The sequence below is a fragment of the Pyxicephalus adspersus genome, chromosome Z (assembly GCF_032062135.1).
Source record: "Pyxicephalus adspersus chromosome Z, UCB_Pads_2.0, whole genome shotgun sequence".
Taxonomy (NCBI): domain Eukaryota; kingdom Metazoa; phylum Chordata; class Amphibia; order Anura; family Pyxicephalidae; genus Pyxicephalus; species Pyxicephalus adspersus.
This window is the reverse complement of record NC_092871.1, coordinates 79,738,112-79,756,058: the sequence shown is the minus strand read 5'-3', so window position 1 is coordinate 79,756,058 and position 17,947 is coordinate 79,738,112. Positions and strand designations below refer to the sequence as shown.

General features: G+C 37.6%; 1 protein-coding gene across 1 annotated transcript; it reads right to left on the bottom strand.

Moving 5' to 3' along the window:
• Positions 1 to 3,148: 3,148 nt before the first annotated feature.
• LOC140343222 (blue-sensitive opsin-like) lies at positions 3,149 to 16,618 on the bottom strand. Its single transcript, XM_072429786.1, has 5 exons — positions 16,094 to 16,618; positions 14,491 to 14,659; positions 9,709 to 9,874; positions 7,697 to 7,936; positions 3,149 to 5,157 (listed from the first exon to the last, which is right to left on the bottom strand). The coding sequence occupies exons 1-5, from the start codon at positions 16,479 to 16,481 to the stop codon at positions 5,032 to 5,034; spliced, it is 1,089 nt and encodes a 362-aa protein (XP_072285887.1). The 5' UTR covers positions 16,482 to 16,618; the 3' UTR covers positions 3,149 to 5,031.
• Between the last annotated feature and the right edge of the window lie 1,329 nt (positions 16,619 to 17,947).

Sequence of the window (17,947 nt, the reverse complement as noted above, 5' to 3'; positions counted from 1 at the left end):
AGCATGGTCCTATAGTTACCACTTTAAGATATTCTTTCCACTGGCCACCAATTTACAGGATTTTTTCCACACTGAAACCCAATAAATCGATTTATATTTCAATATTTTGATATTTACGGATCTACAGTGCTACAATAAACAGCTTACAATGTAATATTATCAATAAATAGATTTTTAAATTTTAAATACGGACTCCAGGTTCAGGGTATTAGGTAAGTAAAAGGACCACCATATTTATTTACAAAACCTGAAAATAATTTCAAGCGTTTCCTTGGGGTTAAAAGGTTGAGAAAGGCTGCTGTATGTTATGACACATTACCATCAAGAAAATATAGCATAATGTATTCAATATTTTCATTACCTGTGTTATTTGCTTATGTTAAACATCAAATTTTGTTTTTAAATGCACTAAACGTTGCTGCATTTTTCATATATACTACATATATCATTGATTTTTGTGATATCCCTATTATAAAAGTCAAATCACAAAGAATATTGTACATGCTTTTTCTCCTGAAGAGACTTACCTTTTAGTAGACAATAATATTGGGTGTCTCTAAAGCATTTACAATGGAAAGACATGGTGGTGGTAAAAAAAAAAAGGTCAGATCTTGTGCAAAAGTATTCCACAAACATGACATTTTTTGGTTTTGGCTCAATATTCATCATTATAAACCCGGAATCAAATTCCATCTTGGAATTTTTCCTAGTTCTTTCAACAATTTTGGCCCATTTATTGGACTAGTTTTGCCTTTAAAAGGCAAAATGCTGAATATAGAAAGACAAATGATTGATTTGATGCAAATGGCTTTAATCCCAGCACTTTAGCTTTTATAAAACATGATATGAATGTGATGATGATGAATATTTTACTGCTGCTTAGCTCTCTCTTTCTCTGAGGAAAGGTCATTGTGGCCTTTCCTTTTATGTATACAGAGAATATATTTGGCTATTTTTTAATACCCTATGATAGGGTTTTATGAATTTTCTTTTTTTATGAAATACTATAACATGAAAAGGAACACACTGTTTTAGCGTAGCACTTTGAATACACTTTTATTATACATATTTAACTGTATATGTTCTTACAATTGGAAATCAGAGAGAGTGTGATTCTTTTTTCTTACCCTTGGAACGGAAACAGTTTAGGGTACAAAAAATTAGTCCAGGGCCCCCACCTTCTCCAGGGTCCCAAGTGACAGAACTGTAGTAGTGCAAGGAGCTGAAATGTTGTGCATTTGTGGCCCTAACCTTCACATTTTCCCAGGGCCTAATTTTGTCTAGAACTGTCCTTTTCTCAGATTCCTGGTAATTCCAACCAAATGCACTGGTCTGATGATAATGCCTACTCTTAGCAAACCCCCATCACATATTACTGGCTTAGGGATTTCTTGGAGGATCCACCTTCATTCATACTAGATTTGAGTATTTCATATTTACCATGTACAGCAACATGAAAGGACTGTACTGTGGACATTGCCCTTTAGGGCCAACACTGAAAACATATGCTGGACTAATGGCCCTAAGTAGAAACACTCAATTTGGGCAGCACGGTTGCTCAGTTTTTAGCACGGCTTTTGAAGCGCTGGCTCCCAGGTTTGAATCTAGACCAGGACACTATCTGCATGGAGTTTGCAGGTTCCCCCCATGTTTTTGTGGGTTTTCATTTGGGTTCCCCCAGTTTCCACCCAAAAACTAGCAGTTAGGTTAATTGGCCTTTCCAAAATTGACCTTAGACTGTATTAAAGACATATGACATGGTAGGAACAAATAAATTATGAGCCTCTTTGAGGGACAGTTAGCGACATGACCATGGACTTTGTACAGCGCTGTGTAATAATAATATTTATATTTATTCAGACATTAATAAGAGAAGGACTCACCGTCAGTAACACATGGTGGGTAACATTTGTTTCTTTTCTGTCCATTCAGACCTGTTATCAGTGTCTGGCAGAGGAAAGTAGCCAGCTACCAATGTTTTTTTGTAGTTCTGAGATGTCATATGGCCATATTGTGAGAGCTGGGTGCTGGAAGAGGTAAAAAGGTATACCATACCTTTTTAGGAACGCCACATTTTCCCATGCTAACCAATACCTGTTGTATCATGACATACTTCACTTTTCTTTGACCCTCAATAATCTCTCCCTACCATGACCGTTTTAGACCTCCTCTGTAACAAGAAGATGATGCTTTTTGGTGAGTTCTTATTTTATACTGTAAAGCTTGGAATTTGATCGTTTGCTATTCAGAAGATATATATAGGGGCATTCTTTCATTCACAAAATTCCATATGGTGCTTCAGTTAGAGGGCAACAACACAAACATTTGTAGGCTTTCAATGACCAACTTTAAAAAATTTCTAATTCCCCCCCCCCCCAAAAAAAAATGATATATTGCTTACATGTCCTTAGATATGATGGCTGCATTTATTTTCACTTTTCAGTTTAAAGGTGAGGTTTAATCTGCTAATATTTTGCCTTCTGAGGTTATCCCTCCCTGCTTATCAATATAATAAACATCATCTTTAAATTAAACCTCTCCAATTTAAATTATATTCTCTATTGTAGACTCAGTGACATATCCATTTTTTTATACTTCTTGGTTGGTGGGAGGGATCATGATCCTTACTGAAATCACCACCCTTCCCATGCAGACTACTCAAAGTAATGCCTCCATGTGACATAAGGTCTCCATGATTAAAAGGATGGGCCGAGGACTGTGTAATACTTGGAAGGAAAGGGATTTCAAATATTCGATGTAATTCTATGTATTATGACAATCTGGAGGCAGCTGATGCTTGTGTAGTTGGCTCATTATTTTCCAAGAAATCTAAGTCAAAAGCAAAATAACTAAACCCTTTTAGTTAAGGTAGGATACTCTGAAAAAGTGAAGTCTTCAAAAGACGCCGAAGATGCAGCTTTCCTCATCAGAACACTGATAATTCACACAGTGTTTCACCCTCCAATTTAGGAATTATGAAAGGGAGGTAACATACTTCAACAGAAGAAAAAGAGAAAGACTCCGAAACAAAGTTTGTTAAAATCTTGGCACTGAAAATAGAACACCCAGTAGGGATTGAAAACACAAAGAAATTTTTTATACTTGAATATAATACTCAGCAAGAATAAAAGAGACTGTGACAGCACGCTTTACAGATGCATCTGATAGTTTATTTATTGAAATTACATTTTTCATCACTAAACTAGTGACCCTACACAGAAAGAATTAGAGATGTAAGCTTGGAAGCCCTGAGGAAGGTTATTTACAGTATCAAACACATTATTTCTTTCTTGAGGTCATGCAAAATAGCGTCAGCATTACAGAAAAAAAAATGTTAATGACCATTGGAGGAGGAATGGCTCATTTTTGGCATAATATAGAAACTGCCTCCATATAGAACACATTTAGATAACATGAACACAACAAATAAATAATAAAAATTTGGTACATGTTTTTGATCATAACATTTCATTCTTCATATAGGTCATAAAACCATTCTGAGTTTTTGAAGATCTATTCTACTGTACTGTAAAAATAAGAATGTCTCCCCAGATGCAGCATGGTTTGGGCGTTTTCTCTTCAGTGTTTCAGAAAGCTCAGGAGTCAGTGAAACCTTTCCTGAAGATGATTTTGATGTGCTTGGACAAACAATGTTCTGGTGGTGGATGAGCTGTGAAGGTACATAAATGGTGTCTGCTATCCAATTTTAGTCTTAGTTTATATTGCAAGCAGACAATGCATGTTGGATTAAGTCTCATTTAAGTCTTTTGCAGCACAAATTGGAATATGTACTGTGCTAGATAATATACTTTGCTGTTCTAAAGGCCAAAGGGAATTTCCAAACAAGGGTATCCATCCACCTTCAAAGAAAGCAGAGTGAAAGGAAAGAAACTCCCCAATGGCATGAGGAAATCCTAGTGATGAGGTTTCTCTTGCTGAGATCTTTACACCTATTCTGGTGGGTCTGATACACTTAGTTTAGAAGGCTAAACTAGTTGGCTTTCTTCAACCGAGAAACACCTGACTGTTCTTTAAAAAAAGAACACAGTTCTCATCTATCTACTGGATTTTCTGCAACTCTTTAACATATCAGTATTGAAAAACTCTCATGGTCCATGGCTCAGACCTGCCCAAACAGACATGTATTTTTCATGTATACCTTTTAACCAATCATTCCAACCACATCATCTTTTTCCACGGTACATATTATATGTACTCAGGGAGATGCTGGTATACATAAAGTATCAACTAGACTTTCTTATTTATGACATGGTATAACATGGTAGGAGCGGATGTGACATAGTATTGGACCATGGTTGTACGAGAATCAAGACATGGGGTAAAAAAAAGAACATTCTTACTTTTATTAAATCTAATACAGTTTACTGGAGAAGCTCATCTTTATAATGGTTTCTTACCTAAGTAAGTAGGGGGCTTCAATTAATAACAAAAATTGTTACCATATTTCATCGAGATAGAACCAGTACAAGACAGAGAGGCATTTGTTGGTTACATAAAATAATGCCATGTTAACAAATATGATAATACCTCCTACATGTATCTATAAAACCCCTTCCCTTGCTGATATCAGTTCTAAAAAAAACGCACTTATTTTGAGTTCAAAGACCTCACCTTGTGTTTACCAAAAAAGCAATAAATCAAATGGAATGCCAATGTGACAGCTCCATCTCATGGAGCAGAGGGGGAAAATTTGGGACTTATGATGGCATTGCATGCTTTAGAAATTGGAATTGTTTTTAATTTATATTTTATGCCTTATGTGTTATTGTATACTCTCATATGGCCTATGACCATATACTCAGAAGCTTGGGTCCCATGTTTTCTGTCTAAGGAGGAAAGGACTAGGTATTGCCTGATGGGTTCGTGGCTACATGGAGCTGAGAAACTGAATTATTTCAAAGCTTATGGAGTAATTGAGTTCCTGGAGGATAGCGTTGTCACCTGGAAGCATTTGAGGGCACACAGCCGTGGCAGTAAACGTGGCAGAACAGAAGCGGAGTGTGTCCGGCTTTATGCAGGAGCCACCTGGCTGCTGGACACAGAAGACACCTGAGTAGATCCAGAGGCAGAGGTGTCATCATCATCACCAAGTGGATTCTTTCCACAGAAGATCAGCTTCATCATGTAGGATCGGAACTGGAGGAAGAGAGCATTAACCAAAATATTAGGCCTCAACATATGTTGCCAGAGATACCAAAAATGTATTTTCTCATTTCTCTTTTTATCCTTTTATTGATGTAACTACTACAGAAGTACAAATCTCACCTAGAAAAAGTGTGCACTGTAGTGAAACAATTTTGAAATACAGGTAGTCCCCGGGTTAAGGCCATCCAACATACAGACACCTCCTTCCCTGCTTGCTGAGGCTTGAAGGGGGGAGGGGGCAGTTTGCATGACTTGCAGAAGAAATCTTTTGCTAATCACAGCTGAGGTTGTGGGTGATCTTAGGGGGGTGAGCTCTTTCTGAGCCTCTTGTAACTCTTTAATTGACCAAGACAAACTCTGCAGTTGTTTCTTTTTGCATATCAAAGCACAGCTTGCTCCAGAAGTTAATAAATGTCTAGGCTCCATAAAGGTTTTTTTTTCTTTGTGATTACCTCACAGTGGGGATTTTATACAGTACCTGACACCACGCTGCCTAATAATATGTTGAGACAAACATCTGTCCATATTGCAATTATTAAAATAATGTACCTGTTCCGACTTACATACAAATTCCACCTAAGAACAAACCTACAGTCCCTAGCTTGTATGTAGCCCGGGGACTAACTGTATGCACCATCAGGCTAGCATTGTCAATGTAGATCCAAGTTCTCTAATAACAACACTGAAACACATAATGTTTTGACAAATTCTAGACCATTTAGATGAAATATATGGAAAAATGTTTTAAGATATAATTCATATTTAAAATATATTCCCAGCCACAGTGTTCTTGCAAGCGCATGTAAAGGAATCCTATTTCACTATCAATTTAGTAGGCTGCTACATGTTCAAGCATTTTGTATGACAGATTACCTTTATCCATACGATGTTCAATTCAAACTCTTTAAGCTGTGAATACCTATCCAAGGGTGTACAGCCTTTCTAAAGGCCTTGTTGTGGGAAACAAGAATGTATTTGAATAAAATTTAAACTAACCAGTTGTCACTTTTTACTAAGGTACCTTGTAACCATGCTGAATTAATCAGGATTTTCTCAGATCATTATAGGATTACTAATATATCATTATTGAATCCTGGTACAATCAATCATCTATTGTCTATAAGTAGCAAACAGGTATACTATTGTGCATTTTAGGTAAAAGCACGTTAAGTGGGTAAAACTTTTCACCGTTAAAACATTCCTTTCCTGTTTGCTGCTGCACATATTCATTATTTTATTTTTTATACAGGTATTTCATTACATCTTTTAGTGGTCACCTGTAATTTAGTGAAAATGACTCCTACATTAGTGAAGAGACTCCTACATTAAACATGACAATCTGCTAATTTACTTTGCTCCCCCATTTCCAAAACACTGTAAAAAAATGTTACTTAATATACCAACAATTTTTCCAGCTTCTACCTGTGACATTATGGGGAGGTATGGTTACTCTCTTTCTAGTAAGGAAAATGATTGATATCTCCAGAGAAGATTCTGCTGCACTGTGCTTAAGTGTTATCTCACAAGATTTGCAACTCTAGAGTTGGCTAGGTTGATAAACATTTTTCTACATTAGGTATTTTTTATTATTTTTATTTTTTGCAGTGTTTGGATAAGAGAAGGAAGAGGGTAGCAAAGAAAACCAAAAGGGACAGAAGCTGCTTTTGTTGACCACTGTTAAAAATTCTAGTTCTCTGGCTGTCATGCTGCTCAATTAGACTTACTACTTTCTCATCTGGAAGAAGTATGATGGTCTGGAGTTCTTCACTCTGACATTCTATTTTACAATCCTGTTCCAGGTCATTGACTCGGAATGTACTAAAACCGTTGGGTTAGCATACCAGGAAGTTAACTAGTATGTTTCAAAGGATGTTAGCAATGCCGGTTCTTTTAATAACATTTACTTTATGTACTTTTAGGATAAGGTCAGAGGAACATTAGGTAAAATTAGCCAAGAGTTTGCATGTCTCTTCTGCTTAAAAAAATTGGATTTTTTCTGGGAATGTTTTTATGTGCAATATGGAGAATAGAGTCCAGCACAATCAAAATCCACCCAATGATGCTGGAATGCTGGATGGGTAACAATCAGTGCAGTATTGCACATTATGGCAATACCATAATATCCCAGTCAGGTCGTTTTTGACCAACAGAGAAAAAAAGAATATGAGAAGGCTAAAATGGTAATAATGTATTTCTTTATAGAATGTTCACACTATCCTGTGCTTTGCCAACAGGTTTTACATTGCATTGCAGCATGCTGTTTTACTGCAGTTTGTTCACACAAACAATTCCCATTTCACTACAGTGTATCTCATTAAAATATTATCATTGCTGCATCATTGGTGATTCTAATGGTTCTGCCATTCAAAATATATTTTAATGGACATTAAAGCAACCGACTGGTGTGGACAAGCCCTCAAGTTCCACATGTAAGCTTTTCTTGCCTTGGTTTCCATTGTGAATTCGGAAAAACAACACACTGCAAAAATATAAAAGGTAAACAAAGAAAACTTGTATCAGACAAACTCACCTGCCTGTTCAATAAAATATAGATGAATGGGTTGTATACAGTGGAGGCTTTTGAAAATACAGATGGGATGGAAGCCATACGCAAGTCAAAAGTTTCACCACGGTGAGTTACGGCCCACAAAGCAAAGGAGGCGTAGGGAAGCCAGCACACCAAGAATCCAAGGATCATCACAATTACCATCCTGGTGACTTCCCGCTCAGCTTTCTGGGTGGTGGCTGACTGTTCCTGTTGCTTTGCAACCTACAAAAAAAACAAACATTGTAAGTTTGAAATATTCAAAAATGAAACATACAATATTACCTCTAATTTTAGGTGTTATTCTGCTTTTTGCATAGATTTTCTTTAAAAAAGGAACATTTAAAAAAAAAATGTTCAGTTCATGGTTGAAAGAGTTAAATAACCTCCTGCCAAATTGGTATTACCAATTGTCCCCACATGTCCCCAGGAGGAAAATATCTGCAACACTGCCAGCTGGCTCGCCTGGTGACTGCTAAGAGCTATTATTTCGGATACAACCAGAAAGTAGGTGACAATAAAATGCTGAAAAAATGCTAATGTATTTCAGGACATTACTCAACTATTCTGCAGTCAATACTCCTGATCCTGGCATTCTACATTTCATTGCACCCAGATTCATCAGCCTTTTCAATCTGAATATAAGTTAGGTTTATTTCACATTACTACAAGTGCTGTAACCTCCTTGCAATGCATAATATTTAAGTAAGGTTGCAATAGGTTAAGAGTAGTAAATGCCCAGAACCTAAGAACACAAAAGGACATACTGGTATTCTTTTTATGGAACTTTTCCAATTTTCTCTTTTGTGAAAGTAGCAGTCAGCTAACATCACTTTTATGTATGACCACCAGTTAACAAATAAACTTAATGTTCGCCAACACTTTTACTACTACGAATATAATAGAAAGTAAAAATCAATCTCGATTATCACTTTATAAGGACCTATGTAGAACTAAGGGAAAGCAGTGATATTTGTTCTAAACACACTGTTCACCACTTTTGTCATGATCACCCCTTCACAAAAATAGTGTACACAGCTCCAATGAAATTGAATGAGCCACATACGCTACTTCCAAATGTTAGGTCAATGAAGTTCTTCAATATAGTGTACAGTACTGACAGTCATACCTTTAGAAATTCTAATCACCAAAGAACTATAAAACTGTTTCTCCATATATATATAAGGGGCAATCAGGATTACAAAAGTAAGGTACAGGTCCCTATTTTTTTCAACCACTTAAACAAAAACAAAATTTCTTTTGGCTCTTAGCACTTGTTGTTATTTAATGAATTAGCATCATCAGCTTTAGCATATCCTGTAATATTTTGAAGTGCAAAAGGACCATTTTTCACAAATTAAATAATTTTGTTTTTGTATATTTTTAATGTGGTAAAAATAGATGAAAAAAATGGAAGCAAATAAAAAAACCTAAAAGCCACTAATAAAAAATAAATAAAGTTTATACAGTAGGGTGTTACTTAAGGAGGGGAGTTAATAAGGGGTAAGATAGGAACAACTTTTATTCACCAAAATAAGGGAAACTTTTCTAGGCTTCCTTCCCTCAGGATCTGCTGTGAGTATGCCCCATTCAAATGGCAGGACCTGTCTGTCAAACTGACATCCAAGTCCCACAATTTATACAATCAGGGGTGCACTACCAATGACATCTGCAGGGCTTACCTTTCTGGGTTCAGGTTATTGATTTAGGTAAATTAGTTCCATGATGCAGCCACTCTAACTCACAAACTCAATATAATATTTTAAAGTTTCAATGGAATGTACTTTTAATGATTATGCCCTTAATACAATTTACAGTTTCATTATATCTTACACCCTATTGTTCCACCATTGTAGATCTGCAGTTACATAAAATGTTACAAACCACCTATTATGGTATATATATTTTATATATATTATATTGATACATATTTACCTAAAGTGTGAAAATAAGTTTATTACATCTTTTTATTACTGATATCTTAAAGCACCACTTACAGCATGCAGCGTAAGAAGCAATCGTCCATAAGAAAATACAATGACAGTTAGAGGAAACCCAAAGCAGAAGCAGAAGATGAAAAGTACATAGGATTCATTGTTCCACTTGTTATTGACAGTGTACCAGTCTGGCCCACAGGAACACTGAAGACCTTCTGGGATGTATCTGGAGAGACCAACAAGAAGAAAAACAGATTAAGCCCCTTCTGGAGTCCACAATATGACATTTTAAATTGCTAGAACTTCAGTGGGCAATTCAGGCTCAGACATTAATTGTGCTAGAATAGGTGTGGGTCACAAGGACATGGAGTCAATGGCTAACATAAGCATTTACAGACAGCAAAAGAGAAATAAATCTGCTATGTATACACGTCAGTTTATTTTCACTTGATATGAATGGTTGGGCTTGTCTTAACCTAAAATGTGTATAGCAGTCCCCCGAATTTGTTGATAGGTCCATCCTGATCAACAGTAAACTGCAATGCAAGTCAATGGAGAAGAGCACAGTGGGGTGCTGCTCAATTGTTCTCCCCCTCATCTCTCCATAGAACAGAATGGCGCTGTGAGTTTAGGGATCGTCCATTCCTCTGTCACTCTTTTGTCGCTGGAAACGATCAAGATCTTTCCAATAAAAAATATTGAACGTTTGTATGCAGCCTTTTCAATTGGGCAAAATGTGTCGGAGACAAGGCTATGCGTCTTGTATGGCACTATCCTATACATAATATTGGATTCACAATAAAGTTTCACTGAAATAAAGAAAGAGAAAGAAGTGCAGACTGACTTTGTATATTGAGTGATACAAGTTTCTTCAGCCCAGAAATCGACTGCTGGAAAAATGTGAGTGAGCTCTTTGAGTGGTGCAGTTTGCTGTTGCTAAAGGTAACTATTCGGGGCATAGTTTCTCTCATAGATACCATGAAAAAATACCAGGGAGTGCCCATGTGCGCGCTCAGTAATGGCAGCTTCCTGAACAAGCTCGGCTCCGCCAAAGAGACAGCCACCAGATATCACCGCACGCACCGAGAATACAAGCACCCGAGCAGCACCACAGCATCCTGTGATCATTCGGAGGTGAGAGGTATCCATTCCCAGCAGCACAAGAAGCATGCTGCTAGACAGGAGAGAGCTGCAGCACTGCAACGCGTGACATCCAAGATGGCACCCGGCAGCCCAGGGCATAGTGTGGCTTCAGGACCCCAGCACTGTGAGTCAGAAACATCCCTTCAGGGCTCTCCTGTAATTCCTCCCTCTCCAGTGCAGTCACAGACCCCAAGGCCCCAAATGTCCCTGATAGAATCCAAACAATGCTACAAATGGGGCAACATTTACGTGACTATTTTTCATGCAATGTCACCCCTGAGATTGGGGCTGCAACGCTTTGGAACGCCCATAAGGTGGTCATTAGAGGCAAATTAATACAAATGGCCTCACGTAAAAAGAGACAAAGGATGGCAAAGGTCGCTGAATTGGAGATGAAGTAAAGTTCCTTGGTTGACCAGGCTAAGCTTTTCCCCTTCAATGGCCCTTCGATGGAGACAAATGGAGGAAACACGTACTGAGTTGGAGTTATGCCCTATTTCCAAGCTGAGAAGCAGCTCCGATCGGTTAGTAACAAATTTTTTTCCAGGGGTAACAGAGCAGACACCCCATTGGCTAACAGGTTGCGCTTACAAGCCAAAACAGATAAACTTTATAGGCTTAACAATCCGAGCTTTGGTCCAACTAGCCACCCTTCCAAAATTTTGGAAGAGTTTCAGAAGTGCCTTCGCTCTCTTTATACAGCCCAGGAAGCGGGTACTACTGGCCATTTGGAAACATATTTGACATCCATACCTTTCCCCCCTGTGCCAGAGACATTGCAGACAATTCTGAAGGCAGATATCCCTGTGGAGGAAGTACAACGTGCCATACGGAATTTGAAACCACACAAATGCCCAGGGCCTGATGGTTTCTCGGCTACATATTACAAGCAATTTGGCAACCTGTTAGTACCACACCTGGCCAGTTTGTTCAATCGCCTTCTGCTGGGTGATCATTCTGGTTGTGACACTCTTACAGGTAGCATTTGTATGCTGCCCAAGCTTAACACTGATCACATCACTTGGACTAACTATAGACATATCTCATTGTTAAACCTAGACGTAAAATTATTGGCCCGGCGCCTAAACTCCGGTATATTATCTTTAATTGGCAAAGATAAAGTAGGCTTTATGCCTCAGAGGTAGGCCGGTGATAATGTTAGCTGCATAATGCATCCAGATAATCAAGCCAAAAAAAAGGGGTATCTGCAATGTTGTTATCTTAGACATAAGGAAGGCTACTCCTCCACACTTTGTACACAATGCTGGTTATCACTCAGATTACTTCCCGCTCCAATGAGGCACCGGGCAGGGTAGTCCCCTGTAGCCATTGCTATTTGCTCTGGCTATAGAGCCCCTAGCTATCTCGATCCGTGAGTGTCCAGTTATTTGGGGCTTGGAGGTCGCAGGAAACCAGCAAAAAATTTTGCCTTTTCGCAGACGATGTTATTTTGTTTATAACCAACCCTGTAATATCGCTGCCTAATTTGTCTAAGACCCTTGATAACTTTTCTGGAGTATCTGGGCTCACTGTAAACCATGACAAGTCTACAGCCCATGATCATACAAGGTTTTGGTAACATCAAAGATCTGGTGGCGATTAATGGAATAAGACCCTTTGACTCTATTAAAGAAAAGCATGAAGTCAAATCCTCTGAGCCAAAACCCCTAGGAGTACCACTCAATATGAGCGAATTTGTGATAGAGTCCCTGTAGGCAAAGGCATTCTTTCCTTGATTTACCATTTTTTGCTCACGGCAAGTTACTTGCACACATTACCGTATATCTCCCAATGGGGGACAGGTATTGGGCGACCCTTAATGTACCGTTCCACGAAGCTAACTATAAGCTAGTATATGGTTCCCACAAGATTGGCGGCATATCGCCCTGACTGTACTGACTGGAAGTTGTTTTCATGGCTATGGGTCGACAGACACTCTATACCACATTTAGTGGCAATGCCCTAAAATTAAGAGAATTTTGGACAGATGTTTACCAAATTATATATACCCTTTTGGGCAGAGGTATCCGTTTGAGGCTCTTTTGATGCTGTGCCCCCTGGGAATTTCCAAAAGTCAGTTTTGACTCATATCATTTGTACTCACAGCTGTGAAGCAGACATTGGCTAAGTCATGGTGGTCTGGCATGCCTTCCGTGGCACAGGTGAAGATTTTGATGTCTCTCCTCCTACTATATGAACTTTGCAGTTGGATGCATTTCCTCTTTGGCAATACACACATGTGAGAATTAGCGTCCTGATGTCCTCTTCTCTCTTTTTTCCCTATATGCATGTCTCGTCAGGTTGCTAAAGTTGACCGCTAAGTACCTTTCACTAGGGCTTAGATGTTTCATTGTTAGCAGGATTGCCTGTTATGAGTTCCATGAGGGTGCCCTGTTCAAAAATGTTTTACATCTAATCTGATGAGCTTACAGACATCACGTGATTGGTACCACCCCTCGTGTCATATCTACTGGTTTTATTTTTTGAAAATATAATATAAATCTATTGAAAGAAAAAAAAATAACAGAAGGGGAAAAAATGCAAAACCTGTGGTTTAGAAGACAAATAAAATCCTAAAGTATAATTTGGTGTCCCAGAATGACATTATTTCCACAGTGGAATCTCATTAGTTTGGAGTCCAAAACTAATGTTCTAGCTTCACAGGTAAGTAAATGGCATTTGTGCATGAGAATTAATCTTGCTTTAAAAGATCTAAAAACAGCTTAAAAAGGAACTACACTCAAAAGTCCCCCAAAACAAAAAAATTCACTTACCTTTAATCCCGCAGTGCAGTCAATCAGTCCAGAGGTATCTTCCATCGGGTCATGCGTAGTTCTGGCATCCGTCTTCGTGTCGGCACTCTGGGCACCGCCATCTTCACCTCTTCTTCCTGGTTCTTCTTCCTACGTCACCCAACCCAGGAGCAAGATCAGGTGACGTAGATGGGAAAAAAACTATCCGTGTGCGTTAGATCTGCAATTTTTTTCTATTTTCACAAAAAGGAGCACCCAAGAGCCTCCCGGGATGCATGACATAGGTATCCCGGAGGCTTTGTGCTCCCATTCATTCTTGATCGCCTAGGTGATTGAAAATTAGGAGGCAGTGCTGCACAAAAAGGGTGTTGCAAAAAAACAAATAAACAGAAATTTTTACTTTACATAAAAGTGTTGTCGACCCTTTTATGTAAAGTGAAAATTGGGAGTTTAGGTATGCTTTAAAAATAGCGTGTGAGGAAAAGAAAATGATTACCGGTAGGTTTTTTTACACACATTGACAGTCACAGTTATGTGCACAGTTCTCTACATCAGCCAAGATCAATATAATCGAAGTAAAAGTAATATAACGTTATACTGTACCTTTGTTAAGCCGATAGTGCCTCTACTGCTTGACATTAACCCCATCCTCCAAGAAAGCTTTAAATGGCCAAGTCATCAAATTATGACACTGGGAAGTCACACTTGTTAACAATATTCTAGTTTTTTTAGCCCTCCTAGTTTAAAATACAGTGAATATTAGGAGTTAAGACTATGGGAAGACAAAAAATATTCCCCCTTGTATCTAGGCTGTGATAACAATTGCAAAGAATTACATAAATGTAATATACCATTACAATGTTGGTATAAATTCTGCTCTTGGTATATCTGATCTTAACAAGAACTAAAGTTTTAACACTATAAAAGCAATTGTAAAGTACCAGACCTGCTCCAGCCCAGCAGAGGAGGGGAAGCTGCTACAATCCCAATAATCCAAGTGAAAATACAACCAAGAACGGCATGGTTTTCTCTGAAGGTGAAGCTGCCCATGGGTTTACAGATGACCAGGAATCTTTCAAATGCCACAACAGCTAAAGACCATAGGCTGACCATTCCTAAAAAAAAATAAGGGTTAATCAAAGATAAGTATTCCACAGTGCAAAAATAAGAGAATAGTCTAAAGCCCTATCACATGATGATCTTATTCTTTTATCAATTTCAGTGACAGGAGAATGAACAAGCACTGTACACACAGCACTGTTCTGTTCTATAGAGACACGAGAGCAAGAGAGTTGTCTAATCTCCAGGAACTGCCATTCACATGCTCGATTTTTGCACAAGATTTGTAAGACCATCTGTCTCGGGTAAAAGTCTAGTATGTGCACAGAAACATTGCTTTGCAAATATCAACATATGGGTTTAAAAGGTCATAGCTACAGGGTTTATTCCCAGCCATATGACAAGACAAGAGTAGTCAGACGGCTTGTTGCCAACAATATTCTGATTAGTAGAAGTTTTAGGGGAACCATTCTACTACCAAACATTTTGGCATTCTGCTGAAGGCCCTTTCTACTTTGTCTTCCACTGAAGGTGGAAGCTAAGAATTTTATGATACTTTTGCTTTTAAAACAAATTAAAACAAAATATTGGACAGTCTTGAATCCTATTCAATATATTCTTTTTATTTCAATAATTTTTTTTTTACAGAAAGTGAATGTTCCTACACTGCTCCAATATGAACATGTGGAATGTCCCTTTGTGTTGTGACCGAAGATAAGAGAAATCTAGTCACAGGATAGAGGTGGGAAGGTGACCTGTAAATGTTACCTGTCCACTGTAAAGAAAAATCTTCTTGCGTGCCATGCCAGACAAGGCTGTGAAGTGTGGTAGAGCTATGTATATTTCATGGATGGACAAATACAAATCCTTTGGCAGATTTATTTAATCAAACTACAAAAATAGTTACCAATATTACCCATTTAGATATTTGTCTTTCCTGTATGTTATATAAAAATGCATAAAGCTTTAATGTAGGCTTTAAATGCATGTATTAATAACTAAGGATAAATTAAATTAATATTTTCAGCTAAAATCGTGAGATTTTGGTAAAATTTCTGCTAAAAGACATTAAATGGATCCTGAGTGTTGCAGTATCTTTTTTCCGCAATCTTAGTCCTGTACATAAAAAAAACCTTGTAAATAAACAGACTATTATCAGAATATTCGTACCACAGAAAACGGTAAAATAAATAAAAGTGAACCAACAGTAAAAAAAACGGCTGTCTAATACATAAATCAAATGCAAAAACACTGAATGAAAAATACCCTAAATAATTCCCACCTCCATTCAAAAAGTGTACCTAAGAAGTCCAAAAACAAGACTGAGTGAAAAAGACAACAGATGATTATGATATTAGTGAAGGTACTTCTGCATGTTATAGAGCTCTTTCCTTTTAAAAATATTGTTTTTATGATAAAGCAGTATATCTAAAAACAACAATGTATACAGGTTGATGTATGTAAGTATGTAGCAATTAAAAAAAACATACCTCCAAGGGTGGCTGTGAAACCTTCTATCTTGCACGCCAATGTGCCCAATGCAAAATACATCTGTGAGAAGCTGTAGAAGGCAGTGGTGGAGCCAAAGCAGATTACAACAAGGTTGGCTACAGCCAAGTTTACCAGGATGTAGTTAAGATGGGAGCGCAATTTCTTGTACTTGACGGTGCAGATGACGGTCAGCATGTTCAGGGGAAAGCCAAAGATTATGGTGAACAACATGAAGGCTGACATACTCATAAAAACGCCTGGCGTCCCCAGATGCGTTTGGGGTACCAGAAATGGGCTAAGAGCAGTAATATTAGTGGTTTCCAGAGGAATGGGGATGAAGAATTCATCTGGCATTTCCATCCTTGTATCTGGTCGGCCTTTGTTCATTTTGGAACTTAGGGGTGTTATCTGGACAGGTGAAAAAAAGATGATTGCAAGCTCATGCAACTGGAACCCTCTGAGCTGCAACCGTCGATGGTCCACTGGTGCAGACAGAGGACCTTTCCCCTACAGTACAATGCAGCTGACATGGAAAACCATCTTTTATAGTCCAGCAAAGAAAAAAAAGGCCTGGCATGGACCCCAATTTTTAACTTCTTCATAATCTCATTGGACGACAAAAAGCTGAGCTCAGTGATTTATCCAACTGTTATGATGGACTTGCTTGGGAAGGTGGTAAGGGATAATCTTCGAGACAATCTCTTGTAAAGCCACCTAATCACAGGCGGAAAGCTTTAATCTAGTATTTTAAGATTATTATCCTGAACTCTCACATATGTACATATCTATACAACACATAAGTGAACCATATAGGGTACATAAGGTTTAACAAAATATAAATCAGTTAAAATATATAAACAGTTTACCCATTATAAATTGGCCTCATATAAAGCTATTTGTTCTTCAAACCATATAAATGTATACTGCATATACTGTATTTATAGAAGTAAAACAATTAGCTGTCATTGACTGCACCAAGCTGATACATATAAAATACAGATGTCTGTTAAAATGATATGATATAAAAGGAAATTAATTTAAAAGGATTTTTAAAAGGATTTTTAAAAGGAATTTAAAAAGAAAATTAATCCACCAGGATACCCTTTGACATGAAACAATCTATATTGTAATATTTAAAGAATTATGCTACTGTATAGCTTTTATTGCATTCTGTGTCCCATTTGGGATATTTCCTAATAATATTTTTTAATACCACCCAGGGAAGTGCTGCATGTTGAACTTTTTAATTTTTTCTGTATTCATTCCAAATATTGCTTCGGAAATTCAGTAGGGGCAGGTTACAAATGTACTGGTGCATTATACAAATATGTAAAGAATGTGTAATGAAAATAGGTAGAATGACCCTTTTTAAACCTCAAAAAAAGACTTACCCCATTTTTTCCTTTTATAATTCTGTACTCCTGTATGTCATTATAAATAATGATTTTGCTTGGAAGTTTAAAATATAATTTTCGTTTAGTGAAAAATGTTCTTCTTGCAGTGCTTTCAAACCAGTGTTCTATGCTAGCCCCGAATATTATCAAGCAATTCAACACAAAGAGATGGAGGAAGTTGAGGGGGGCATCGGACCAAGTCTATTAGATTAATAGTTTACACCCTTGTGTCTGCTAGGATGCCCATACTTAATTACAAGAAAGTGGAAATGGAAGTAAGGTTGTTAGAGGGTTGTTACTTCAATGAATTTGAACAACTGCTGATTTCAATTTAAACTGATTTGAATTATCAACAGTTCAGTATCAACAAATATCCTAATATTTTATTGACCGAGGGTCACATATAGAACTGGAAGATAAAATAAAAAATTGACACTTTAGTGTCTAGCCATTTTTTAT